The sequence below is a fragment of the Limanda limanda genome, chromosome 17, assembly GCF_963576545.1.
Source record: "Limanda limanda chromosome 17, fLimLim1.1, whole genome shotgun sequence".
Lineage (NCBI taxonomy): Eukaryota > Metazoa > Chordata > Actinopteri > Pleuronectiformes > Pleuronectidae > Limanda > Limanda limanda.
Window position 1 is genome coordinate 19645780 of NC_083652.1, and position 27821 is coordinate 19673600.

Here is a 27821-nt window from a genome sequence, read left to right on the forward strand (position 1 = left end):
GAGCAGAGCGAGTCGGCCCGTGGTGACATGTCAAAAAGCAGCGTCTTGCATATAGCGAGTATGGAGCTGCAGGATCAACAACAGGCCCAGGGAGAAAGAGAGAGTCAGACAAGCAGACATGGAGGGAAGGTGATATCCTGAGTAGCTTGTTCACGAGGCCACCCAGCATCAGCAGGGTCTGCACCTTCTCATTCGAACACACACACACACACACACACACACACACACACACACACACACACACACACACAGATACACGACAGCGGCTCTTCCCACAAGACCTGCTCTCCTCCCTATATTGAACAGCCTTTGAACAGTTTTTTTTCAAAGAGAAAATAACTGAAAAATGGTTTAACCCAATTAAGACCCGTTAATCTGAACCTTTGTTCTTGTAGCTCTACCCTCACACTCAGTAAAATATGACTTAATTCATTAACGGCATTGATCTTTAGTCTATAAAACTGTTGAGCTCCATTAGCTAAATTGCATTTCTGTGCGGACATGTAAGGTAACAGTAACAGGGGATCTGCGACCCACAGAGCACTGCCGTTCTGTGGGACCCGCTGGGACCATTTAGATCCCTTCAGTGAGATTACTTTTGTTTGGGGTCAAAGGACAAATACGAGACAACACGAGAGCCGGTGCATTAGCAGAGAGGACAGCACGAGGACGAACAGACGTCACCTGATTTTACTGAGTTTTCACTCAGCGGCTAACACGCAGCTCAAGTTGTAAAACTGACTGAACAGGGTAAATTGAAAAAACTTTATTCCATGGTTTTAGTTTGACTTCATCCTTATAACAGAGATTGACTTTAAAGTTAAGAAAATAAGATGAATAAAAACACCAACATCAACGAACATCAACATCAAATCATTATGCCTTTAAATGTTTTAAATTACAATATAGGATGGAATATATAAACTTTTAAACTTTTAAACTTTACTGGTGTGAACTAGGGAAGAGTGACATTTTCACTAATTTCCCTGCGAATAATTCATTCACAATCTGGCATATTTATGGCACTGGTATTTATATTATAATATTACAGATTCTTCATCCCTTGAAGCTGCACATCCTCTCCCCCGTTTCAACACCAAGTTTCAAAACTCTCCCTGACACCATCCTCTCTGATGCTCCACAAGTTTCTTAATTCCACCCTCAGAATTTCAGGGCACATCAGCCTGGGTTTGAGTGTATGGCCCCTGAAGAGGGAGGGAAGGAAGGAAGAGAAAGCAGGAAGAGTTGATGCGAGGGAAGGTGAGGCGGAGTGCTCACTGCCCCCGGAGTTCTGTAAAGGGTTGTTTGTACAGTGTGAGGAAAATATGTAAACATGTCACTTTTCATTAGGGCCCCATTCCTCCCGGCGGGCAAAGAAAGTGATGTCTCTATACCACCCTTTTGTAAATCCTCCCCATCAGCAGCATGTAATTAGTGATTGTGGGGTTTGTCTTTGGCTAATGCTCCAAAACCGTAGGAACAACAAATGAGAGCGAGAAGTGACAGAGAAAAAGAGAGGAGGAGAATGACAGACATGGGAGAGTTTTGACTGAACATTCACACCTAGTCTGATCAAAAGACATAAAGGTGTGCACGTAAAGGGAAAAGCTGGCAATGAGCCTAATCGTACTGTGTGTCACGTTAAATACCTCCCTCCATCTTTACATGTGGTCCTTATTTAATCAACCTCCTCTCTCAAATGTCCCTCCCCGCCCTCTTTGACTCATCCCTTGCTCTCTCTGCGTCTCTCTCTCTCGTCTCCCTCCCGGGAGGCTGGGTCTTGTGACCCCGTGTGAAAGTCAGCAACACACATTCCACCACAGTCCACCCTGCTCTGGGAAAGTCAGGCCTTGCTACATGAGAGATGGAGAGATGGAGAGATGGAGAGATGGAGAGATGGAGAGAGAGAGAGAGAGAGAGAGAGAGAGAGAGAGAGAGAGAGAGAGAGAGGGAGACAGCGTAACATAGAGAGCAGAGAGGAAATTAAAAGATAGACAAGAGAAAAGGCAGAAAGAAAGAGACAAATTCTTCTGTTGGTTGATAGAATGGAAGAAATATTTGCAGTGAGCAGGAAAAGAGGTTGTGATTTTCCAGGAGAAGTTGAAGGTGAAGAGTGTGGCTGCAGTCGACCTGTTGTCAAAGCTGTGATGCTCACAGTGTCTGGTGAAACTCACTCATGTGGAATTACATGGTGAACTAAAATGTGTTGATTACCTACTACTTAGCCTCCTCCGCCTCTCCATCCTGTAATCCCCAGGATCCTTCTGCATAGTTCTCCAGGAAGTTAAAACGTCTCAGACTGATGAGTCAACTGATATATTTTGGTCCTAAACCCCGAGTGGATTCAGTCAAACTGCTTTTAAGGGATTTCAGCAGCTCCAGGAGGCTAAAACAGGAAGCTGCAAACCTGACCAACACATTTTTTATGGTCAGATAATGTGAAGTGCGTGTGAGATATATTCAGTTCAGTTTATAAATATTTGGAGAGACACATTTCTGTTGTTGGACTTAAAACTTTAGAAGATCACATTTTAAATTGAACAGTGTCAACCTCAGAGCTGCATCAGCAATGAGTCAGTGCAGAGCTCTGCTTCAGCTCCCTGCAGGGACAGTAGGTGTCTCAACCGTTTTTTTTAAGGGCATGGCTGATAATATAAGAGTTCTTATGCCGACTGTCCACGGCATGTTGACAAAGACAATGTAAGAAGTAAGGTATGACATAAAAATGTAAAATATAAATGCTCCATCCCTAAAATATAAGTCCAACGAGTGGTTTTTGGTTACAAAAGAAGGTTTTCAATATGGCATTTAAGGGAAGTAATTACCGATCTTTTGACATCAAGATTAAAACATTATTTTTTGAAAAATGTACGACATCTTTTAGGTTTTTGCCACAGTATTGTTTCAGCATGGGCATTGAGATATTTAACTAAGTATAGTATCAAAGTCATAATTTTATTATTTTGCTTGATTTGATTATTACATTGATTTTGAGTAAAGGATAAAAAGACCCACAGGTGCTGTACAGTTCACGGAAACCTTTAGATCTTTAAGTGAGAACTTTAGGGCCTGTGGGCTGCAATGTATATATTTGAAGAGAGGCATGAAAGGATGGAAGAGAGAGGGATGGAGAGGAGGAGTTTTGTGGTGGAGGTGCACAGGTGAATAGACCCAAAACAGGGATAATGAGCGATGCATCACACAGCACCCGTGATAAAAATCCTGCTCTGGTTTAGCTGCACCTAACCACAGCGAAGAAACCAATGCTCCACTCACACGGACTCTTGACTAACACAGAATGAGCAGGACAGACACAGTAACTGACAGAACAGGGTGACAACTTCAAAAAGACAGACTTACCTTCAAGTAAATCAGAGAGTTAAATGGGAAAGTATAGGAGGCGAGGACAAGACGACAGAAGATTGCGCCCCCATCCCCAAAACCATCTTAACTTGACCCTGACAAAAGCTGTGTAAGTATGGAGTTAATCAAAAGTGTGGTAGGATGATGAAGCTGCACCAGGGGCCCCAGGTCCACAAAGCCTGCAGTGTGAGGGGGGCTATTCTTCTGCACAGAGTTTGCGGTTGAGGGCCAGGACGGGGAAATACCAGCGAGTAGTCTGTCTGCTGGTGGCAATAAAGTGGGATCAGTTCCGATCTCAGCAGAGAGCTGAGAGCCCACCAACGTCTCTATGCGATGACATGTACATCAGCCCTGGTTCCTTCCTCGTGACACGTACATGCTCCCGGGCCACGGGACATTTTACAGTGAAGGAAAATCACTACACATAATGCCTACCTTTATCTACGAGACCTGTCTCAGTGCAAAGATTCTCACAAAATTCCCTTTTCACACTGTGCTCCTCGGAAGGTCCCATTTCCCAAGTTGAGAAGTCATATAAATAAATGAAATCATAAAAACATCTGTATTGGCTGTGAAGGTTAGTGAGAGATAGAGATGCAGTTTGCAAGTGACTGAGACGTAGCATTTGACAATTTCACATTAAAGTTACAAATTTTAAAAATCATGTTTATCGGTTTATTAGTGATGACGTCAGCAACTTGGGAACTTGTGTACCCCATCCTTTTCATCGACCTTTCAGTTGTTTGTTCATGATGAATTTTTCCTTATTATTTGACACACACACACACACACACACACACAAAGACTTTACCTCTGTGATAATGAAGAAGTCATCCCCAGGATCTCCTTGCACAACTATTTTCTCTCCGTCCTCGAACTGAACTGGTTCCAGAGAATCGGCTACAGTCAGACGTTCCCACTTGTCCAAGGACTCTGTGAACGGACAACTCGTATGCGTCAGTAAAAACAGTGTCAATTACATTATCTCTACAAAGCAGCTGTAAATAATCGAAAGTGTGTCTAAGCAAGTCTTAGTGTCTAAGTAAGATCCTGTCACTCATCGGGGACTATTAACTCTCTGATCCCTCTGCCTCCTCAATCCCATCAGGGAGCTTTGCGGTGTTAAAACACCTCGACATATCTCCTAAATCTGAAGGACGCTACTGATTTTGGGCTGACCCCAAAAAGGCTAATTCAGGTCTGACCACACCATGACACTAAGATGTAAAGTTTTATCACCAACAGTAAGGAATCCATGAGAGGGACACTTGCTCTGGTCATGGCGCTTGTAAAAGTGAATGTGTACAAGATCATCGAAGAAATATGAAGGCCAGTGAGGGTAATGTTTGTTCAGTGGCTAAGATACATCTAAAGGGAAAGAAAAACAAAAAAAAATCTGTTACCGAATATAATATCAAATGTAATGTAGATATAATGATAAGCAACCATGAAACCTCGGAATAGATTTATTTCTGGTCCATTTTAAAACTCCATTGCAAAATATGTGGAGAATTGACCATTTGTGTCTGGGTCCTGCCAAAACCTGTGATCTTTTTCAGTTTTTGTTGATCCTGAGAGCCAGTGGCGACAGCTGTCTTTCCGACTGTCCGACCACACGTACAGTGACGTGGTTAGCCCGGGGTATTTCTAGATGCTGTTGGTATTCGCACAGAAACCAAAAACACAGACGGTCACACATCTTCACTGGGAAAAAATGTTCCGAGGAGCTTTTCAGCAAACTCAGATTTAACAGTATTTATAGAAAGCAGGGCCCAATAATTTATAAATACCTCCACATCGAGGATTGGCTGAATGAGCTCATCCTTTTCAAGTTACTGGTAGCTAATCCTAACAATCTACGCGTGCAATGCGACTTGTCTGCAGTGAAAACTCTCCGCATCTGCAGCTTTGTCTGGATGAGTGTGTGTCAGTGTCTTGATTTGACAAACACACGAGTTAGAGGCGTAAAACTATAGCAGAATCTCTTTGTCTCAGACTATTGTCTCCTGATACTCTGAGTAACTGATCCCAGTGTGTCTATTTGTGTGTGTGTGGGTCTAAATGTGTATGTACTTAGGATTAACTAAGGTGAGGTCTGATGGTGTGGAGGTGTCCAGTGTCCCCTCTGCTGGGGCCGTGGTGTCTGCCGGCCCCAGATGGATGTCCCCTGTCTGGCTGCGAGCTAAAGGCAGCAGGTTCTATAGTGGCGATCCTTAACAGCTCGGCAGGTAACGTGATACACAAATGTGCTGAGTAAAGACGCTACATTTCACGCTTCGCTGGAGCCTGGACCCACTTGGATCACCTTGCTACACACACACACACACGCATATCTATTACACACACAATTGGCCATCGGGATGTTGAAGCCTCCGCATGTGTGTTTGTGCGACAAAGAACATGTTGTTTTTCTCTCCTCCACTCCACGACATCAAGGGCTTGTACCCAATTTCGTGGCTATCTCCAAAATCAAAGACAAACAAAAACACCCCCGCCTCCTACCCCTCCTCCAATTCAAAGGGGCAGAGTGGAGGGGCAGGGCACGGCGGAAAGAGAAATGAGGAGAAGGAAAGCCGTGCGAAGTGAGACGCGAGCGCTTGAATGCAGGCCTCGACAAGGCTTTCCAAAAGGGAGGCGCAGAAGAAAGGAGGTGAATGAAAAGAGTGCAGACCTTGTAGAGACATTCTCTTAAGACCTGAATTGAGTGTATGTGTTTACTCAGCCAGCTAATAACTCTGTACAGGGGGCATGGCCTTACTCTATACACCACACACACATGATCAAGTGGAAAGGGATGAGATGTCAGTTCCATTTGCAGTCCGTTTTGAAAGTCTGAATGAATCTCATCCGCCAATTCCCCAAACTAAATGGCCTGTGTAGGCCGGAGTTATCCAAATTCCAGTGGGAAAAGAGAGGCTTAGCTTAACTCCCCATTATTTAATTGTCCACACAGCGACATTGCAGAGTGTGACTGGCCTTAGTGCGAACAGAAGATTAGGACTGTACACATAGACCTTACTCAACTATGGGCCTTGTGTGACAACGTGCGCCTGTGTTTATGTGGGCTAATCTACAGTATACAGTATGTGGCACTCAGTAGACTTAACTGCCTGCACTCTGGACTCGCTGACCCGGTGTTGAAGATTTATGCATAACAGGTAACGCACGTGTAAACACAATCATGCCTCAGCATATTCGGAAATGCACACACAAACAAAGGACTATAACTAAAAACACTACGATCCGCATCCACATACTCACCAAGGATGGAGACCTTGCTGAGGAACTCTTCGTACATCTTTCTCTTCCGCAGTGTGCTACCCTGTAAAACAAACAAAGGAGATTTACATTTACCACATGAAGAACTCTGGCAACGCTGCACATCTATGATGAAACAATAATTGTGATTAGTAGGCAACATATTGTGAGCGTTACGTCTTGATAATAAGAAGATGGAACAGATTTACTGCAATTTGGTACCCTAACATATAGTTTTCTCCTCTCTCATCTCTACAACTGGTGGGTTTTTCTCACTGTGGAAGCCAATCTTTCTGGAAGTGTCTTATTGAAGCACTAATCTCAACAAATTTGAGTAATAACTACTTCGAGGAGCTGCTGCTGAGAAGGAGCATCACACATAATCTACACCTTTGTTGCATGTTTGGTGTCTGTGAATTACAACAGAGAGTATCTCTAAATGACAGGCAGCGATCCACTTTTGTCACACTTAAATTTAAACGCTTTCCTTGTCTGAGGAGGACTGTTCCTTCCATTACACTTACCATGTCATTAAATTTTACAATATGTGATTTCATTTTTTATTCCTTCCTAATTAAAACTCAGTTAAGCATTTCACTGTTACCGATCACTTTATGCCCCTAATCAAACATAAAATTAAACAAATATGGGTACTGCCAATTTACAAGATCATAAAACAGTAGGACGTGTCACTACAAGATAATACATGATTAATAGATCATAGTCCGCCGGGTCAGACTTGTGCATGAGTTGTGTGGTGGTAATGTTCAATGCATATGTGTGTCTGTGTGTGTGGCCCACCCCACCCACCGAGCAGGGGACTTTCCCCTCTTTGCCTCTGCCATGAACATCAGGTGCTTCCTGACAAGTCTAGACCCAGAGGACCCCTTCCCTTACTGAATTTCTCCCCCCCCCCCCCTCCTTCGTATCATGGAACCTCTCGGCAAAAGTGGGACAAAAAAAGAGAGAGTGAGGAGAGACGATCTTGTCCGCCCTCCCTGTGTCAGCCTTTGCATATGGAAATGATATATTGAGACTTGGGGTGTCTTTAGTGCATAAGTGCCTGAGTCCCGCTGCTGCCTCTAATTTCATATAATTTCACATTTTGTCTTAAAAGGGGAGAAAATGTTCCCAAGTGAGCCAACGTCAAACTCAAAATCGTAAACAACTTGATTAAAGGAATTCTAGCCTGCATTGCCTCCCTCCCGGATAAATGATTTGAGTCTGTGTGTGTCTGTGTATGCGGAGACAGAGCGTGTGTGTGTGTGTGTGTGTGTGTGTGTGCATGTGTGTGAGTGTACGTGTGTGTGTAGCGCGCAGTCTGTTTTTAGTTCTGCCACTTATGTTTCGTTGCTGTCTCTGCAGAGACGAAACTTTATGCTCGTTAAGCAAGCAAATACAAACAGTCACACATGTGTACTCTACTTTTAACACACACAGACACACACACACACACAGCACAAAGATGTTGAGTCGGTCTCCTGATTTCATACACTCCCCTCAGAGCTCCTCAGACAGGCTTGCTGAGCTTAAAGACTTACAGTGTGCACATAACATTAAATTATACAGAAGGTCTGATTTGTGTGAGTGGAGAACAGTGGGCCAGAGAAATGTCAGCGACGTAGGGGTTGAGTGGGGTAGACAGAATGAAAATGGCACTTTTCTAAATTTTCGACTCTAAAATTTCACGTTCTCTCTTTGGATTCTTTTTATCTGCATCCGACCTTATCCGTCCTGCCGACTTGGGAGGGCCTCGGCACATATTTCATGCACAAAACTCCCCTACTCCCGTTTGCCCTAATGCGCTCACTCCTCTCGTGGTTGAGGACGAACCAGCCTCTGTGTCTGCTCACCGTCTTTGAGGTGGAATCATCAAAGAGTTAAGGTGTGGAGCAAAGCCAGAATAAACCAACCGCACCTCACGCCCCATCGCACCATCACCTTCATCTCTGTCCAATGTGAAACACATATTCGCCCCCCCCCTCCTCATTTCTGATGATAATACTTCACCTTGTCTCCTTTTGTTTCGTGTTCCATTTGTTGACAGTGGTCTGTTAGGTTGTTAATGGATTTGCCTGTGGCTGTGTGTGTTAAAATACCTAAATGACACGACAAAGGGCGCTATTGTATGGCTGGCGGCAACACAATGGAGAGAGTGTGTTTATCACAGGGAATGATTTTGCATTGTTTACCGAATGCATTTGAGGATGAGGAGGAGAGGAGGAGGAGGTGGAGGTAAGGTGGTTTTGAAGGCTCAAGGTTTACATGACAAGTTCACTGGCATCGTTGTGTTGTTACATAAACCGTATCAACATGCCCAGTGTTTGAAACGGTTTCAAGTCAAGTGATAACGGCATGTGTACGGGTCATTTGTGGTGGTTTTAGGTTTCAAGTTATTTACGTCACTCTTAACGTGAAAATATGAAACTCTTCACTCAACTTACACATTTTCATTTTACAAATTGGAGATTTGGAGATGTTGCACAAGAGAAAAGCAGATGTGCAAACAATGGGAATTATGGTAGGAGCACCCTGCACCTTCCCAAGCTCCTAACTAACCAGCTGCAGACACGGGAATAATTTTACAGGGAAACACACACACACACACAAACAAACACACATACACACACACACACACACACACACACACACACACACACCAGTAACACAGCGTGTGAGAGAATGCTCCCTGTGTTGGCCTAAGATGTTGCCAGAATACCGCACTTTATAAAAAAAGCTTTACAAATCATTGACAGCAATAATTAACTACAGGTTCACATAACTGAATTCTGTTTCACCCCCGTCTCCCCTCCTGCTCCTGCTGGAAGAAATGAAGGAATGAGTGCTGGAGGGAGAGAGAGAGAGAGAGAGAGAGAGAGAGAGAGAGGGAGAGAGGGAGCGAGAATCCTCTCAAAGGAGGGTTACCAGGGCAGACTGTGCCCTCAGTTAAACTATGTGCTTAAGAGGTGACATGAGTGCTGGGCCGGCCGGTGCCAACTTTACACCGAGCTGAAAGGTCCAAAAACAACTCTTCAGACATCTCTGTGGATTCAAACTGTTCAACACTGAGCAGAACTTTCACTGCTGGAGAAGGCGAAGAAGCTCACAGGTGTTTGTAAGGTTAACTGGAGGCTATCTAATGTATTTGGAATGAGATGTTAGGAATATTTGAGGAAGTGTGTGTGTGTGTGTGTGTGTGTGTGTGTGTGTGTGTGTGTGTGTGTGTATCCGAGTGGGAATATGACAGCAAATGCAGAGCACTTTGTGTTTCCAGTTTAAACATTTAGACATTCCTGCTAGATTGGCTCCTGGAGCAGGAGGTGTTTGCAGAAGCATTAGCGTCAACCCTCTCTCTCTCTCTCTTCCTCTACAACCCTCACCCACTCCCCCCCTCTTTTATATTTCTACCCTTATTCATCCTGAATCAGAGCTAAAGGGAACTTAAAATGGGAGGATACACTCCCCTGTGTGTTTGTGTCTGCGTGCGTGTGCAATAAGAAAAATGAAACTGTTTAAGTGTTGTGGGAGTGTTAAGTGGATGAGGAAGATTAAATATTGCAGGTTAAGGACCATGATGATTGAGAGTCTAGTACAGTATCTTTTTCATTACAGTTATTACCTCTAACAACAAGGTCATGTTATTAGTTAAACTAAAAGTATTTGGACAGATTACCACAAAACTTGGTGGAAGGAAGCAGTATGAATCATGGAAGAAAATATAACATTTTCATGCAGATGCACTTCAAGGCGGATTTGGGCATTTCTTTAACATTGCGAGATTGGGCTTTTTTAAAAATATTTTTTGTTGATTTCACAAAGAGTCTAATATCTTTCTTCATCCATGAGCAGCTCATCGATTAAATCGGCCCCTCCTGACTTTGCTCCCGCTCTCTCTCACACCGCCACACACACACACACACACACACAAACTCGTCATTGGACACAACTGTAAACTCAGACTGGGATGAAACAACATACTTTGGAAACACAAATTACGTACATGGATTACATATAGAGCGGGAAAGTGAGATCTGATCAAAAGTGGTGACAGGTGTCACATTCAGGAAGCATCTCAATGCCAGGTGTGAACAGGATGAGGTGCATGACGTGTTGCATTAATTTTTTAACAGGACATCCATTACACTTCAGCTTCACCTCTCAACCTAATACTGGCAAAGTAAATGTTGAATGAATGGCTGCAGCCGGTTGCGCCCAATTCATATTGATCTAATTTAAATGCTCTATGTATCGTGTTGTATGAGGACTTGAAGGCACAGATGAACCACAAATATCCACTCTCTCCAACCAGGTTGTTACAGAATGATGAGCCTGGGCTGTGCACCGAACCCAGAGTTTGAGGAAGCTCCTACCATGAGGATACGTCGGTAGCTGTCCCGGTCGATACCCCACAGCTTGAGGTCAGTCTTGGCCTTGACAGTGGCAGCTCTGGGAGTTCCATAGATCAGGGCCAGCTCTCCAAAGCTGCCCCCTTCTCCAATACTGGTCACCCACTCGCCGTTCACATACACCTGTGGACAGAGCAAGAAACAGAGTGATGGATAGGGTCTTAAAAGCTTCTGAAGAATGTCAATCATAGCTGAGTCTATTGTGAGGATCCAACCTCACTACCCGTCCTGAGACACCTTCCCTCTTTGTTACTGCTCCTCTGTTCTTTCCGGGCTCCTTCATACACTCACTAGGCTTGTCCTCACACATTTGATCCCCACTAAGCCCTCAGATGAGACCCTCTAAAAGGCTCTTTATCCCTCCTATCTCTCCATCTATCTCTTTTTATTCCCTCTGTCTTGTCTTGTTAGAGTTTTCCCTTTGATTTGGGAGTGATGGAGGACAGAAAGCTGTGGTTGACGTCGTGGGTCTACCCTCAGATCTAAAACACACACACACAAACACACACAAACACATGCTTATGGTCTCATGGCTCAGCTCTATTTAGACCAGTCACTATAGCTCCACAGACAATACAATCTCAGTGAGGCTCATTTAGGTCGTCTCTGGGGCCGTTACGGTTTCACCTGTCGACACACTATCCACTATCTTGTTGACTTAATAACGCAGTGAGAAAGGATGAGAGTGAGAGAGAGAGAGAGAGAGAGAGAGGGTTTATCCTGCTGGTGGCTGTTGTGAATTGCCAGAATTGTTGCAAGTCATTATCCAAGGCTCAGCGTAGACCACAGGGGAGTCATACTTCACTATAAACTGGGATGGCCTCAAAGAGATGCAGGCTGCTGGCTACGGTTACATCAAGCCTTCAGGAACGATTATATGAATGTTGCAAAAGTGTTACATCAGAGCACACAGGTAGTAGTATTTCTTCTCGCATAGTTTCCCAAGCACGTGTTATCTTAAGTCTAGTCTTAACTTCTGTTCATATTATCCCATTTGGTTCCACACACACTTACCTGGTTTGGTAGAGCTTTGGTAGATCCAATGTAAACCTTAAGTAGGTTTGCAAGGGTAAAGCTACTGTATGTTATTCCAGCTTTACTGTTGCAGAAAAGGTGGAGTCAGCAGTGTGGGGAAAGTAAAATCGAGGTCATGAGCAATTCGAGTTTTGAACAACGTCTGCTGTCTCACAGCTGTCACTGAATATTTGAATACACACACAGTTTGCTGTAGACATTTGCGACAATGCGCCTGTTGGTAATTAAGAAGCAACAAATCTAAAATATTGGAAAGTGGATGAGCAGGCATTGTTGCTGTGTATTTCTGTTTGTGGTTACTAGGAGTGAGTTTTCCCCTGAGCTGCATGGATGTGTGTGAAACGTTGTCTGTTTCGCAGAGATTCTTTCATTTCATTCTAAAATGCCACCAGTGTAATAATAATAACATGGGCCCACTCTTACAAAATAATAGATTACACTCAGGGGCAAAGTACCTTATTATCTCAAGAACTTTGCTCATCAAATCAGATCATCTGTGATGATAGATACAGCTCTTATTTTGAAACAGCATTTTATTCCCATTAGATCATGTTGGATTAAAGTTTCAACATCCTTTATAATGCACCCATATAATTAAAGGCCATTGTCTGTGAATACATTTGTGTGCAGACATGGAGGCATGTTTACAGTGACAGCAGTGACAGCTCCCAGACAGTTGATAGGCTGCCAGCAGATTCACACCCCGAGCTAATGAGAGACATCTCCACACTTTAATAACTGGAGTTGGGGGCGGCAGCTGTCTGTAGAGGAGTGGATGGCCGCGTGGAAAGAAAGAAACACAGATGCGCAGGGCTTTTGGGTGGAGGTGAGGCAGAGCATTGGGTTCTTCACCCAGCTTGGTGGCAGACTGACAGGGTGTTGGGTGTGAGAGCAGATGCCTAAAGATTCACTATTGGTAGATAGAGCAAGGTTGAAGTCCCACACATGAGTGGATCACCTCCACTTCACCACATTGAAATAATGGTAATAATAAGCTTTTTTTTATATCGCACTGCTCTTAAAAAAGTTACAAAGTGCTTCACAAGAGGATAGAACAATAAAACTACAACTAAATTAAATGAGGGTAAATTAAATTAAAATAAAGCAATAACTGATGTAACATTTCTGATCTCAGCTGCTAAGTGATTCCAGAATTTGAGGGCCCGTACTGCAAAAGCATGATGGCCTTGAGTCACTATGGAAACTATCAGAAGACTGATATCAGGGGATCTTAGTTGTTGTGCAGACTCAAAGGGAGGAATTAAATCCTTGATATACACAGGGGCTGGGTTGTGTAAAGCTTCCATCAAGAAGATCTTATAAACAATGTGAAAACAATGCAGCACAGTTAAAATCAGTGTTATATGATCACGTTGTCTTGAAAACAGTGTTAACCCTAACAGCCGCATCCTGTAACAGTTAAAGTAAAACATGTATGGAGGGTGTATAGCTGGGAAAAGATTAAGGCATGGACAACCCTGTGTAATTCCTAAAATCTAAAGAAGAATACTCCTTTTCAAACTAGCGTAATTTGGAAAAAACTGGATAACCTTCTTTTCTTGATCCTCAACACATCCACTAAACTGCGATGCTGAAGTCACAGGACTTGGCATCGGAGCATCAATAAACTGTAAATTGGGTAAATTAATTGGTAATATAAAGGTGGGAGAGGGAGAGTTTTAGGTAGGATGTATGGAAGAGAGTGAAAACAGCCAGTAACATTCAATATTTATACACTTCCTTCTGTTAGTGTCTCAGGTGGGCCAACTACATTGGCAAGCTCGACCAAGCTTGCCAACCTGCTACTCTCCAGTTACTCTCCGTCTCTGCGCTCACCGCTGCAAGCTGATAAGGTCACTTCCTGTTTAACTTTCCGTCAGCTCCTGTTTTATCTCTACACTTAACTCTATCGCTCTGTGTCAGGCTGGCTAAGACAAAAGAGGTTCTCAGTTTGGCTGCCTTCACGTAGCGCTCGACTCCATAGCGCCATGTTCAGATTGTCATCACAGTGGAACCGAACTTCGAGGAGAACAAAACACGGGGGCGATCCAACACAACCTGTCCATTGTTAGAGGGAAACGTTGTCGGAATATGAGTTGGGAAGGCTGGGTTTTCCCACTGAGTCACAATCCTCATGGCTAATCCCATAAAAAAAAGGTTGATAAATGCTAATACCTCGTTTAAAACTAGGGCTGGGCAAGTTAACTCGTTTTAATCGAGTTAACTCAAGTGATGAGTTAACTCGATTGTTTATCCGCCAATTATTTTCTTTTTTCCTGTTCTGCAGCAGTCAGCAACAGACTTTCACAAAATAAAAGCCTGACTTTCACAATAAAATAATAAATAATCAAACCTGAGTTAATGCGAGATAAAATAATTAATCGAGTTAACTCATCACTTGAGTTAACTCGATTGAAACGAGTTAACTTGCCCAGCCCTATTTAAAACACAACATTTTATAACCGTACAACATCAGTACAGGGAGTCACCTTATCATCATCCTAAATCACCCCAGTTGTGACACATGGTCCTCAAATATACACACATATGGCATTCAAGTTTATCAGATGTGGAGAGAATTGACGGACCAATTAGACGGATGGTGTGCTTCAATCCACTTCACTGATAATGAGACTCTAAAGAGAGAAGGAAGGGGAATAAACACATGTGTGCTGGTGTCAGTCACTTACGTCCACTTCGCCTTGGTCAATAACATAGAAGTTGTCTCCTTCGTCGCCTGGATGTGAGAGAAGAGGAGAAACAGACGTTTGTGAGTGACCAGAAAAAAGCAATCTGGGAAATTGTCCAGCGTGAACCAACAGGAGAACTTCTTCTCTTACTCCCATCAACTCTCTACAAACTCAAATGTGAATTTTTAAATCATTAAACTAAAGAACTTTGGGCATGGAGAGATTGAAGGCAAAGTTCACTGCTGCTGCTTCTGCGACCTAATAGTGAGGATGAAGAGGTTTAGTAAGATACACTGTGATTCATTGTATCCTTCAAATTTCAGCTAAGTTTATTTTATAAGATATATCTACTGCACATTATAAATTGGCACAGATACCACAGACACACATTTTTCATTAATAATCATGATGTCCTTTGGAAATACATGTTTTTCCTGTGTATGTTTAAAATTTTTTATCCATTTACAATTGTAGCAGCATAGGGCTGCAATGTTACTACTTTTATATTATAGGATCAATGCATGTGCAGTAAGTTAGCTTATCTTAACATTAAAAAACATTAAAAAACTGGAGTACCAGCTAGCCTGGCTTCGAACAAGGCTTGCCAATCAAAATGTTTTCGGGTTTGCTGACTGGAATCCCTGCTGTGTCACCCAAGTGAACCCTAACCCTTGAAGCAACCACGGGTTGGTAGGTTGACGCCCACTAAAAGCATCTAGTCTGGAGATAAGGCTGAAAAATGGCAAAGTGTTCCTTTAATTATGCTATCCATTACATAGGGCTGAGGGGGGAAATTATTAAAGGGACTGTCGGCCATATGCACGAGCACTGGGAAGCTCTCCCTGCAGCTACCTCTTACAATAAGCCACTAATGCAACTCCATTCATAGAAACATGTGGTAATGATGCATGCATATACATGACACAAGTATGTTTGTGTATGCATTTCATAGGAACTAAGTGAGGGTGTGTATGACCGTGTGTGCACATGTGTTCTTGTGTGAATGTTCGCCTGCGGAGTTGAAAGGCTGGGAGTGCCCGGTGTGTAAAGTTCACCGGAGTTCACATGGCTAATTAATATTGAGTGGAGAGTGCTCGTTAATCATACAGCTCTATTTGTCACAAAAATGCTCCTTGTCTGTCAGATGGTCTGTCCATGGAGACCCCAGGGACACACACACATGCTCAACCTGCTGCAACCTGGCCCTCCACTATCTCCCTCTCGCTGTCTCTGCCTCTCTCTTTCATCTCATCTATCTTTCTTTCAATTCCCTCTCGCTCCGTCTTTCTTCTCTTCTACTCTTCCTGTCTTTTATCACTTTGGTTGGCGAGTCTTTGTTTTACGCTCTTCCAATTCCCCTGTGCCTGAGAGTGAAGGCAAATATTTGCCCAGAGCGTGTGAGCGTGTACACGTACGCACACACACACACACTCACACTAACACTCACACTCACACTCACACTCACACTCACACTCACACTCACACTCACACTCACACACACACACACACACACACAAACACAGGCCTTGTTTTGACATAGGATAATTGTCGTATACACTGTTAAGGTTCTTTGGTTTTGTTCAAAAGGAAAACATGACTTACACCCTCAGCCTCTAAGGGGGTTTGTACCCAAAATGCTGTTGCACCATTGAGCAAAAGATGCCCATCTTTCAAAACAGAGTTCATGTTGGATTTTATTATTTCAGATTTGGAATCATCCATTAAGAAATCCTCCTACCACACTTGAATCAGTTACATGTCAAAAAGAATGAAAATACATGGAAAAAGATATCTAACACGATGCAATTGATTACAATGAAAATACCTCTATCGTACATTTTTGTATGTTAAAGAGTAAATTCTCTCTTTGTTTAAATACCATTCCAGCCTCTGAGTCAATAACTCTTAGCTGTGTCTAAACAGTGTGTGTAGGGCCAGTAGCACGGGTGGTTTCTTGAAACTGTACAGTAGTCCAGACTTTAGCAATGACATCAGCCCTGTATATACAATGTACCACACCGTATAGCCTGTATAACAATGGGCTGTCTGGGGCTGGGGGCCCTGCAAAGATAGCTAGACTTATTATCACCAAATTAGGCCTGCTTTACTCCTGGATGCCGACTTCGGGTAGATGGGAATGACTGGGCGAGTATGCACTGACATATTTCCTTCACTGAACATGCAGGTGAATGTGTTTGCAAGGCATGCGTAGGATTTTGTGCAGGTGTGGACGTAGTATTATCGGAAAGGGAACATTTGTCTGTAAGAATGTGTGTTTTCAGCATTTAAATATGTGATTAAAAGTGTCTGTGTTTGATAGGAGTTTGAGTGGGGGGGGGGGTGGGGGGGGCACTGGAAAAATACAGTCCGGCCCTGCTAAGCTGTGTTCCCTCAAAGTCCAGGGAAGTCTAGTGAAGGCTTTGACGACTGTGGTTAAGCAGAGGAGAGGGAACTAACATCTGGTGGAAACTGATGGGATGCGAGAGTGAGGCAAGGAGAGCAAAGGGGAGGCAAAAAAAAAGGGTGTAACAAGATAAAGTGCACGTGAGTGCTGGTGGCATTGCAACATATGCATTCTCTGAGATGAAGCCATCAAAGGTAATCAGTGAGAACAGCGTTCTAATTGTTTCCTTTCCACTAAAGCAGCTGATAGGATCAGATATATGCCAAAGTAATGTAACTCAAAAAGTCAGTTGTCAGAATATTGCTTTCAATTTCTACTAGTGCAGTTTTAAAAATGTCTGTTTCGATAAGTATTATAAGTGTTGTGATTTAGCAGTGAATTCACTTTTGACTTTAGCTATCTGGCACCTTCCACTTCATTGTATGATTAATAGATTTAAGCTCTGTTTTCCCTTTGCAAACTACTGATAATTTATGTCATGATCTGCTATCATCTCACCTATTTTCTCTATGATAATAGCGCTCTACAAGAAATAGTCTTAACCATTTTATAAAAGTGGAAACCCAAATTGTATGATACTCTACAGGTGACACATGACTGTATAAATGAATCTAAAAGAAAAATACGTACCTTGCTGGATGACTGTTTCTCCTGCGATGTGAGTGACGGGAAACATGGCATCAAATATGTCACTGGGGAGGGAAACAGAGAGGGAAGGGTAAGAAGGGAAAGGAAAGAAAAAGCGAGAAGAACGGTTATTAATGACGTACCGGCTGCTGTTGGTTCATTAGCTCACATTTCTTTTGGATTCTGTACACGTGTCAAAACACAAGCATCCAGGACACACACAAGAGTTTATTCCAGTAAAGAACAGCAAAAGAAATGGACATCACTAGGTCCATTCTGTCAGTCGAAGGGACAAACTTGGAAACTCTGGATGCCCCCAACATGCACACATGCACACACACATACCCACCCACACAGTGTATATAGTTATAGTCGGTCTCCTAATTAATCATGGATGTTTTTTGGTCCCATCTCCCATTTCCTTTATACGCCTGCACCTTGGCAGATTGCTATTACGAGGGCAAACCTGCCAGTTAGGAAGAGAAAACAATCTTCTTCAGAGTAAATTGATCTGCCCATGTGCAAACTGAAAAGATGAGAGCCAACCATCTGTGTGTGAAACATGCAGAGTGAGCTGTAAATCGACTTTCATATTCGATTTTGTTTGATCAATCACTTTCCACTGGCTCAAGATAGAAATGCGTCACATTAGTATGTCACATAGGCTCAAACGACACTTTGTGCTGTTACAGGACGCGATCAAACCCTGTATCGCTGACTGCATCTTCCATCTTCTTAATCTCCTATTGAGAAAACAAACCAGATAACGTCTGTGCCGAAGCACTTGATTTCAGTTTCAGCCCGGCAGGGAGAGCGTGTGCGCCTGTGAGACTGTTTCCAACTGGGCCGTTTAAATGCATGAAGCCTCAGCAGATTAAAGCTCCACCGCTGGGATGTGTTGGGACAAGAGAGAACTCGGTATCCTTCCTCTCCTCCTCTCGGCCCGTCTCACACCTTCAGGGTATATTTATCTATCTAATCAGTTGCATACCACTCGTCTTATAGAGAAATATAGAAAAAACAATAAAAGAGGGTCAGGCATATCAAAGACTTGCAAGACCTGCTGAGTGAATGTGGGGCATGTTTGGGCCTGTTCTTGGTGTGTGTGTTCGTGTGTGTGTGCGTGTGTGTGTGTGTTTTTGAACCAGGCTGTCGGCGTCAGAGTGCATATTGCCTATGATAACACACATGTTTGTACAAAATAATGTGTGGGTGTCCTTGCTCATGACAGTGCACTAGAATATGCATCACTCAGAAATGACAAGAGTTACACAGCCAAATGCACCTTGAGGAACACTAAAAAGATAAAAACAGTTGCTTTATCTAAGCCTTCCTGTTTAAAAGTGCAAAAAAATGCAGATCAACAGATGTTGGGGAGAGATCTGAGGCTGTTATTGAGCGGCTAGGAGGTGAATGGACGCTGCTGGTATTTGTTTATGTGATGCTGAATAAAAAGCAGACTTGAGGAGGTGGATTCGAGCCAGCTTCACCCACAGGTAGGCCCTGTGCGATGCAGCTGGCCACTGACTCACATGTCCTCGAGTACACAACAGATGAACAAAAAAAAAACCACACTCACCCTTTGAAGTGAACAGGCACGAGCTCAAAGATGCAACGACACACTTGGGCACTCTCATCTACAATAGATACATCCTCCGGTATACACACGTGGTTCATGCATGCAGCCGATACACAAAGTGGTGCACGTCAGCACCATCGCACACACTTGTTAGAACAACAGCACGTTTAAGCAATGGCATGTGTGATGAAAACACACATACTGGCACTCGCATGTGTCACACGCAAACCCTTTGATGGTGGTTTAGTCAGTGCAACATCTGCAGGAGTGCCACACATCTGTGCTCGGCACGGAGTCTGTCTGCACTGGGAGCTTCAGAGCAGTGGATCTCAGATCTCAGAATGGCACTCAGTAAAGCACATTCCTCTGCCAAGGCCCAGCAGTCCGCTTTAAATTCAATCAAGCTGCACCAAAGTACACACACACTCACAGATATCAATTCACTACACTTGCTTTATTTTTACAATCACGATCCGTTCATTGTTCCCTTGGAAAATGGTTAAATGTTGATAAATGTTCAATTTTTTAAAAGACAAATTCATTGGTGAGGGTGGAATTGATGATGGTGATGCATGGTGCAGCTAGTAGGATGTGCAAAGCTGAGCCGGGTAGCCACAGTGACACGATCAAAGAGAAGCCAACCTGTTTAGGTAATTACCCATGACCACCTATCTCTCCCATGCCCTGCCACTCAGTGAATGCACATGTGAGCACAACAAAGACACTTACGCAGGTAATTACTTCCCCTCGTCTCTACCTGACTCTCTCTCCCTTTCTTCATCCCTAACTTCCTCCCTGTCTGCTCTCTATCACTTTTTCTCTTCCTCTCCCCTCTCAATTACCCCTTTCTTCCCTCTAATTCTCTCCCTGCCCCACCTATTTCTCCCATCTCTCGGTCTATCGCCCCCCCCTCCCCGCCGCCCCCTAGATGAAGTGATTAATCTTGTCCTTTCCGCTACCTGTAGCCCCCCTGACCTTATGAAAAGGCAGAGTCCCCTTCCTCGACAATGGATGTGCTGTTCTGACGGAGACAGACAGAAAGAGAGACCCTGCAGACTCTTAGGGGGTGGGGGGGGGGGCTAGGAAGTTCACCTCCATCCAAGGAAGGGAGACAAAGCTTCTATCGGGCTCGAGGAGATACTGAAAAGCACAAGTATCTGCCTTCACACACACTTACTGGTACACATTCATGTAAGATCATAGACCAAAATCATCCATGGAAAATGCATTATTTGAAATCCTTACAATCCATCCCCCCTGTCCAGATGACATCACATAGACTGTACAAAGCCCATAGTGTGCATTTGTAGCAAGGGAAGAAACAGATACAAATACAGATAGTTGAAACTTCTTAAATAATCTGAGTAGCTATAATGGCAGTAAAGCAGCAGTTTTATATTCACAGGAACAGATGATACCAACGTAGGTAGAAATAACATAAACATAGATAGAAACCTCTGTGTAGCGCATTGTGCTGTGCTCGCCATGAGACTGCCAGTCAGATTGACAAAGCCTCATTAAAATGTAGCGGCCACACGTTGAGAGTGTGTGTACACACGCATGCATGTGAGTGTTTGTGTGGAAGTGACAGGGAATGTTTATGTGCTCCTTCACTCTCTCTTACACACACACACACGCACAATGCAGCAACAGGCTATTATTGTTCTCAAACCCCCATAAAGACGTGTTTAGCTCGGGGGATTTCAGTCATTAATGAAATAAAACCCGGCCTGCTTGTTGTAGCTAGATTGCTTGTTGTTCTTCCTGGCTGCATTGACGGCTTTTCTCTCTCACCTCTTCCCTCCTCCTCCTTAAACTCTCCTACAACACAGCTGTTTATTTGTACAGCAGCAGAAGTCTTATCTCTTACATTAGTACCTCGACAGAGCACTGCCATTATGCCATTAACACCAAAAGGTCTCTTTTCGCCGCGCGGCGTGCCGCCACGTCTTTGTGTTTTTTTAATGGGCCGCAGAATGTCAAGTTATACAAGTCCCTCATGGGGAGCACATCCAGAATGATCCCTCCGTCTGGGTGGAAGAGGTTTAGAAATAGCCAAAATAATCAAGTACTGCACCACATATGGGAACTTCGGAGCTCTCCAAGCTGTGTCGTGGCTTGGCAGCAATGTGCCACTGGTTTGGCTGCCACACTGTTGGTGTTGTAAGTGCTTGAAGGATTATTTTTCACTACCACTGTTGATACTAATTTAGATTCTGGCAAATCAGAACAATAGTCTTTGTTTTAAAATAAAGACAAGAATGGCCCAAGGACACCAAAAGTACACAGGAGTTTTAAAATATATTTCAGTTTTGGGGGCAAAGTCAGCAGGCAGTACAGTGGCATTGTAATCATCTTTCAGCTGCTAGAATGGAATCACTCAGTATACCTCTGCCAATGCCAAACGGTCCATAATTGTGTAGTTATTATAGTCGAAAGATAGGAATTAGGAAAATAAATAACTAAATAATAGTAGTTGTGTAATCCATGCTAAAGAATAAAGAAAGAAATCAAACCTGACCTCATAGGCGGAGGTGAAAGAAAATCTTTTGGGAATCAACAGAACATAAGAAAAGGTACAATAATCTGTAGGAACCTAAGAAGTTAGATTCATATGCAACTATATACAAGGGAGAAAACAAGATAAAGTTTGCCTATATCATAACCTTTATGATGTCAATGTAATAATGAACAAGCCATGAGAGAAAATAGTATAATGAGCTTATTGTTATCAACTTTAAGTGTTAAGGTTGCTATGAGCAACAACCACTACAGTACTGCCTTTTGTTTACCTAAGTGAGGTGAACAGTTGTGATTACTCAGCACAATGTGTAAAGCAAGCAAACCCACAAAAGTGAGCATGCACATGTAAATTAGATTTTCACTGATGATGAGAGAACAATTGTTTACTGGCCTGTTGTGTGACTCATTACGGGTATATCACTGTACGATGGAAAAAGTTTTATGAGGCTGACTATGTGGCGTAGAGTTTAATGTCCAGAGTTTAAAGTTGAGCACAACCAGCCAAAGTAACTCACACGGAACAATCAACTCCCTCCACTCTGCTCTGTCTATGTGAACACAACCAAATTAGTTTTTTAAAACCATCAAATTACATAAACCCATTTGTATGTTCACACACTGCTCCACTTACATGGACACAGATACACACCGCTCACAATAGGCAGCAGCATGGGAGTGTGAGAAAAATGGGGAGATGAAAGAGAGATAATTATAAAGCACTGAATCGTTCAGGGAGGATATTTATGATATAAAAGCTCTTGGCACGCGCCCTCTCTCTCCCTGGAGGGCCCGGGCGAGAAACGGAGATATTGCTCCATGCCAGCTGCTGCCCATTTCTTCACATCAGTCACCGAAATCACCAATGTGGGAGGACAGATGAGGCCATGAGGGGAAAGAGATAACTCGCCTTCCTAAAAGTTGACCGGCCTCTTCCTAGTCTGCCTTTTGGATTCGGCCAGGTCTAAAAACCCCAGCTCTGACAAACATCATAAGCTCCGAGTGTTGTTTTACTTCCCAATCGGCTATTGCACACTGAAGACTTTTTAAATCCTTAATAGAATTAAAAAACTCTTTGGCCTGATATTTTGTCTCAAAGAAAGATATAAAACGGGCCAATGTCTGTGTACGTGGAGGTCTGCAGACGTCCACTTAGTGTAAGCTGTGTGATTAAATGTTGGAAGTTGTATTTAAAACCAACAGAAGGGCAGGGAGCACACTGTGTTAAACCCACACACCTGGCCCTGGTGGGTTTATAAGGGGTGTAAAGCTGGATGCATCCTGTTGCCTCAGAGTGTCGATGTGGGTCTAAATATAGGTGCACGGTAGGACTGAAGCACCTGAGGGCCGGTGCGTTTATGCTGGTGATCTGTGTGACCTGCACGCAGCTGTGGTCAGACCACCTGAGCAAAAAATGAATTTAAGAGAGAGAAAGTCTATTTTCCTACCTTTGAGAGTGCAGAGGCGAGGAGGACAACTGCAGCATCCAATTAGTCCGAAATGTTATGTCCACAGCTTTTAAACAGAGATACATCATTTTCTAACCCTTAAAAAAGACAGACTACACCTTTGCGAGCTAGTTCTTTTTGCTAAGACATGTCCAGAGATCGGATACAGTCTAGTCACATGAATATCAGAACAAGATAATTGTAGCTGATAAGCTTCTGTCAGATCTTTAGTGAAAATTATTAGGGGTGGGAATTGGCAAAAATGTGACGATTCAATAGTATTGCGATTCTGCGATATATTGCGATACTGCAAGTATTGCGATTCGATTCTGCGATTTATTGCGATTCATGTCCCCAATATTATTCAAAGGCATTACAAAAAATGAGGAAAATAAGAATGCTCAACTCACTTCAAATGTCACATTTAATTCTGTGAACAACATTGTCTTCTACACATTAACTGTAGTGCAAAAACTTTGTCCTTGAACATTCAGGACACAGGACCTTTGTAATTATTTTCTGAATAGGAGACCTCTCACATGAACACTGAGCTCAATCATATAAATAAGAGTAACCTAGAGCTTCAATCAAATTGAGACCTGCAAGGTCATGACCCAAAATGTTAAATTCATTTGGGAATATTGGCATTTTTGTTCAGAAAAAGGAGTTGGTCAACCTGCTCAGATGTTAAAGTTCCTCTGGGCCGTTACTATATCTCCTGCAGTGGAGAACATCCTTTCCTCATACACACTAGGTATCTTTTAAACTCTGAAACTCTCCTCATCATGCTTTGCCAGCCAGGGGCTGTTACATATATAATTGTAAATAAATATTTAAAAAAAACTGCTACAGTATCGATATAATCGCGGGCGCAAAATATCGCGATACTGAACAGAATCAATTTTTTCCCCCACCACTAAAAATTATACTGAAAGCAGTAGAGAGCTGTCAAACCACGGCCCCGCTAGACCACTATGAAATCACTGTGAGAAATCCTTTCCCTAAGTGTCTGTGCATAATCGTGCTGTGGCTCCGCGGTAAACAGTAGCTACACTAATGCTGTATCCAAGGGAGTCTGACAATATACTTTACAGCTGTGCAACAAACACAAACACTCATTGATTCAAAAAAACAACACCTTTCAGGGAGGGGTGACTAATCTGGAGGAGAGACTAACTGGCACAGTAGCCTTCCTGAAAACCTTTGAGCCTAATTGAGGCTGATACAATATCAGGAGAAGCAGCCACCGAGCCAGGTCCGGCACCTTGAACCCTGCCCACCTGCCACTGCCAGTTCATGAAAGGGCAACCCGGCCTTATCACCTCCTCTCCATGCCCAGCAGCTACTGTAGCACCAGTGCTTTCCTCACACCGTCGTGTCGCTGGCATGGCAATAGGAAGGCTCGGGAGCGAGGGGAAGTCACAACAGAAAGAGACGGTAACATCAAGAGAAACAGAGATTTCATTGGGAAATTTTACAGCACAAAACAATTTTTCAGTGTCATAGCCATCTGCTTTGACGACTGCTTGGAGGATACACATTCAAAACCAACACACACACACAGTATACACATCCAGGTTGGCCTCATCAAAGAGGTGAGAGATGGAGATGCATGGCAGCCGAAGAAAGGTCCTGTCTGAGGAGGAAAAGAGTGAGAGAAAGGGAGCGATTGACTCGAGGATGTGAGGAGAAATGTCGACGTGTTACAGGGCGAAGAATAAACATCAGTGTGTGACAGTATCTGTGCCACATTTGAGCCTTTTGATGTTCCTGCAGAGAATAGTTCAACAAGTGGTGCTTTTCAGGCAAAGCACCACTTGTTGCTAACTCGCACCCTGAGCTTTGAAGCTAGCCTCTATTTCACTAATACCCAATAATATTCAGTGTGTTCAAATGTCTTTGTCCAAATTCCTGTATTGGAAATCAGATCAGTATACATATACACAGTTGCTGTAACCGTACCCAAGTGCTACAACCTGCCTGCTCCACTTCCATCACTCTGCAAGTTTTTACAATAAACATCTTAAAACGCCTTCTGCCTCTGTTTCTGTGTTCACTTACGAGTCCAGAAATCCCCAAAGCCCTACCACCAGTAATGCATTACAGTTGGCCGGGGTTGCAAGAAACTCATGGCTCCATTTGTAATATCTTAGGATTTACAGCTGGAAAGGAAAAGGGATAAAAAAGAAAGTCTGACACACAGAGTTAATTCTCAGACTCCACTGGTGACCTTCTGGTGGGAAGTTTAGAGGATCCCTGCTTTCCTGTGTTCAGACTTCTGTGAGCATTAACTGTGACGAGGCTGTTTTACGGTCCTACCTGATGATCTAACACACGCCACCTGCTGATGTAGCCATGATGTCAGCCTCCAAATATCACAAACATGTCCAACCCTGCTGCCTCTCGCCTTCTTTCCTCTCCATTTCTTTCTTTCCCCATATCACTTTTGCTCAGTATAGTGATTATGCTTATCTTTGCTAAAATCCTACAATACTATTAATTATTTTCTCATTTCGTACATCTAAATCACATTTTCCCAGGGTTGGGGTATTTGCATGCCTTACTATTGCCCACTGCCTCTGTTGTCTGTTTCCCCAGGGCAGAACAAAAGTGAGTTCTTCCTCCACTTAGAGGGAAAAGAGCTCTGGCTGAATCAGGCGCTGACAGGGCTAAGCCTCTACCTCTCTGATGTGTCTACAGGGGACGTGTCACCAGAAAGACAAAGTGAGACCGCATGAGACAGAGAAGGACTAACTCCACCGAGTGCACACAAATACTGTATACAGATCAAATAGGCCTGTATAGTGAGTAGAGGTGTGCCTTTGTCCCCTTTATCTCCCGCTCTCACTCTCCCTCTCTCGTTGACATACACGCGCACATACATCCCGACACATCGCTGAACATCACAAGACATGCCGCTCTCCTGCGGGCATGTCTTTTCCTCTTCTCCTTCCTCTGCCCTCCCTTCAACCCCTCCCTCTTTCACACCACGCAAATGACAAGCGTTAGGACAAGTTAAGTCTTTGAGAAGCAGATAGGGACACAAATTGTCCTTCTGGGGTTTAAACCTGAGAGGTGTTTACACAGCAGAGCATATTATTTGTGCATGCTCAAACACATTATACAAAAGGCGGAAATCGAGACGGAAAGAAAACTCTGAAAAGCCTGAGGTGCCTGAGGAGGAGGGAGGAAAGGATGAGATGACGAGATGGAGAGAAGGGAGAGAAGGAGGTACAACTGCTAAAGGCTAAAACTGTACACCACAGTCGTGTGTGCTTGTATGTGTGTGTGTGTGTGTGTGTGTGTGTGTGTGTGTGTGTGTAGTTTTGTATAAACCTAATCAAGCAGCGCTCTGTGCAGTGAGGTAATAGGGGCACAGGGTGCATGGAGGGGAAGGAAATAGTTGACAATTAATAGCCGACATCCGACTGACACAAGGGATCCCCCTGCTGTAAACAGACAGCTTCAATAGAGACACAACAGGCAAACCTTGATAGTTTTGAGAAACCTAATAGCACCTTGTGAACAATGTGCTAACACCATGGAATGCACTAAAGTTAGCAACTTGCTAACTGGAAACCTCAATGAATTATATGACTGCTCCATTGTGGATACAATGAGAACCCTGATTTTCTTACCTAATAGTTACAGTTTCACTTAATAACGATTGTCAAGCATTATACTTGTAGTACTTTTATACACTTTTAATTGTGCTTTTATATGATATTTGCCTCTATTTCAGATCCTCAAACTATTTGATTACCAGTAAAATGGTTCAACATTTGTTTCGAGATGTAAATAAATCACAGATATAAGGTCTGGGACTTTTTCCAACACTGATCAAGAAGAGAAGAACATTTTATTAGCTGCAAGCTCTGAGGAGTTCACCCAAACAGGGAAAAGGTTAAGAGGCATAACAATATATTATCAGAGTATGGAAGGCCAAAAACAATCTCATAAAAAAAGTTCTTTATTTTGCTTACAAACACTCTGGAGTCATAAAAAAGCAGAGAACAGTGCCAGAATGTTCTTTTAATGTAGAAGTTATGTTTCCATCTGCGTTTGTAGGTTTGTTTGTTAGCAGTGATACACAAAAACTAACATACAGATTTCAACTGAACTTGGTGAAAGGATGCGGTAGATGTCAGGGAAGAAAAGATAACAATTTTGATGCAGATATGGATCAGGGGTGGATCCAATGAAGTAGTTTCCCCTTTTCTTAACATTCTGGAATTTTTCAACATTTTGGGCAAGAACTAAATCCAGAGATATTTTCAAAAAGAAGAATTAGGCATGTGTAGACCAATATCTATAAATGTTAATGTTAGTGTTTCATGTGAGCAGCTTGCAGAAAACTGTGTATACTCTATTTGATCTCGACACAGGTATAAAAAATATGGTGAGTCGATGGCTAATCTACCTTGGCGTAGGTGATTTGTCCGTGTTTCTGTCCTCACACTGTTCATAATGTGTGTAACCCATTGCAAGTTA

General features: G+C 43.2%; 1 protein-coding gene across 1 annotated transcript in view; it reads right to left on the reverse strand.

Moving 5' to 3' along the window:
• prkar1b (protein kinase, cAMP-dependent, regulatory, type I, beta) overlaps positions 1 to 27821 on the reverse strand; it is a 58274-nt gene that overhangs the window by 4959 nt on the left and 25494 nt on the right. The window contains exons 5-9 of the mRNA XM_061090677.1: positions 17787 to 17848; positions 14753 to 14799; positions 10992 to 11150; positions 6625 to 6685; positions 4175 to 4296 (exon numbers count right to left, since the gene is read on the reverse strand). Coding sequence (XP_060946660.1) covers positions 4175 to 4296; positions 6625 to 6685; positions 10992 to 11150; positions 14753 to 14799; positions 17787 to 17848 — 451 coding nt within the window. The remainder of the gene's footprint in view (positions 1 to 4174; positions 4297 to 6624; positions 6686 to 10991; positions 11151 to 14752; positions 14800 to 17786; positions 17849 to 27821) is intronic.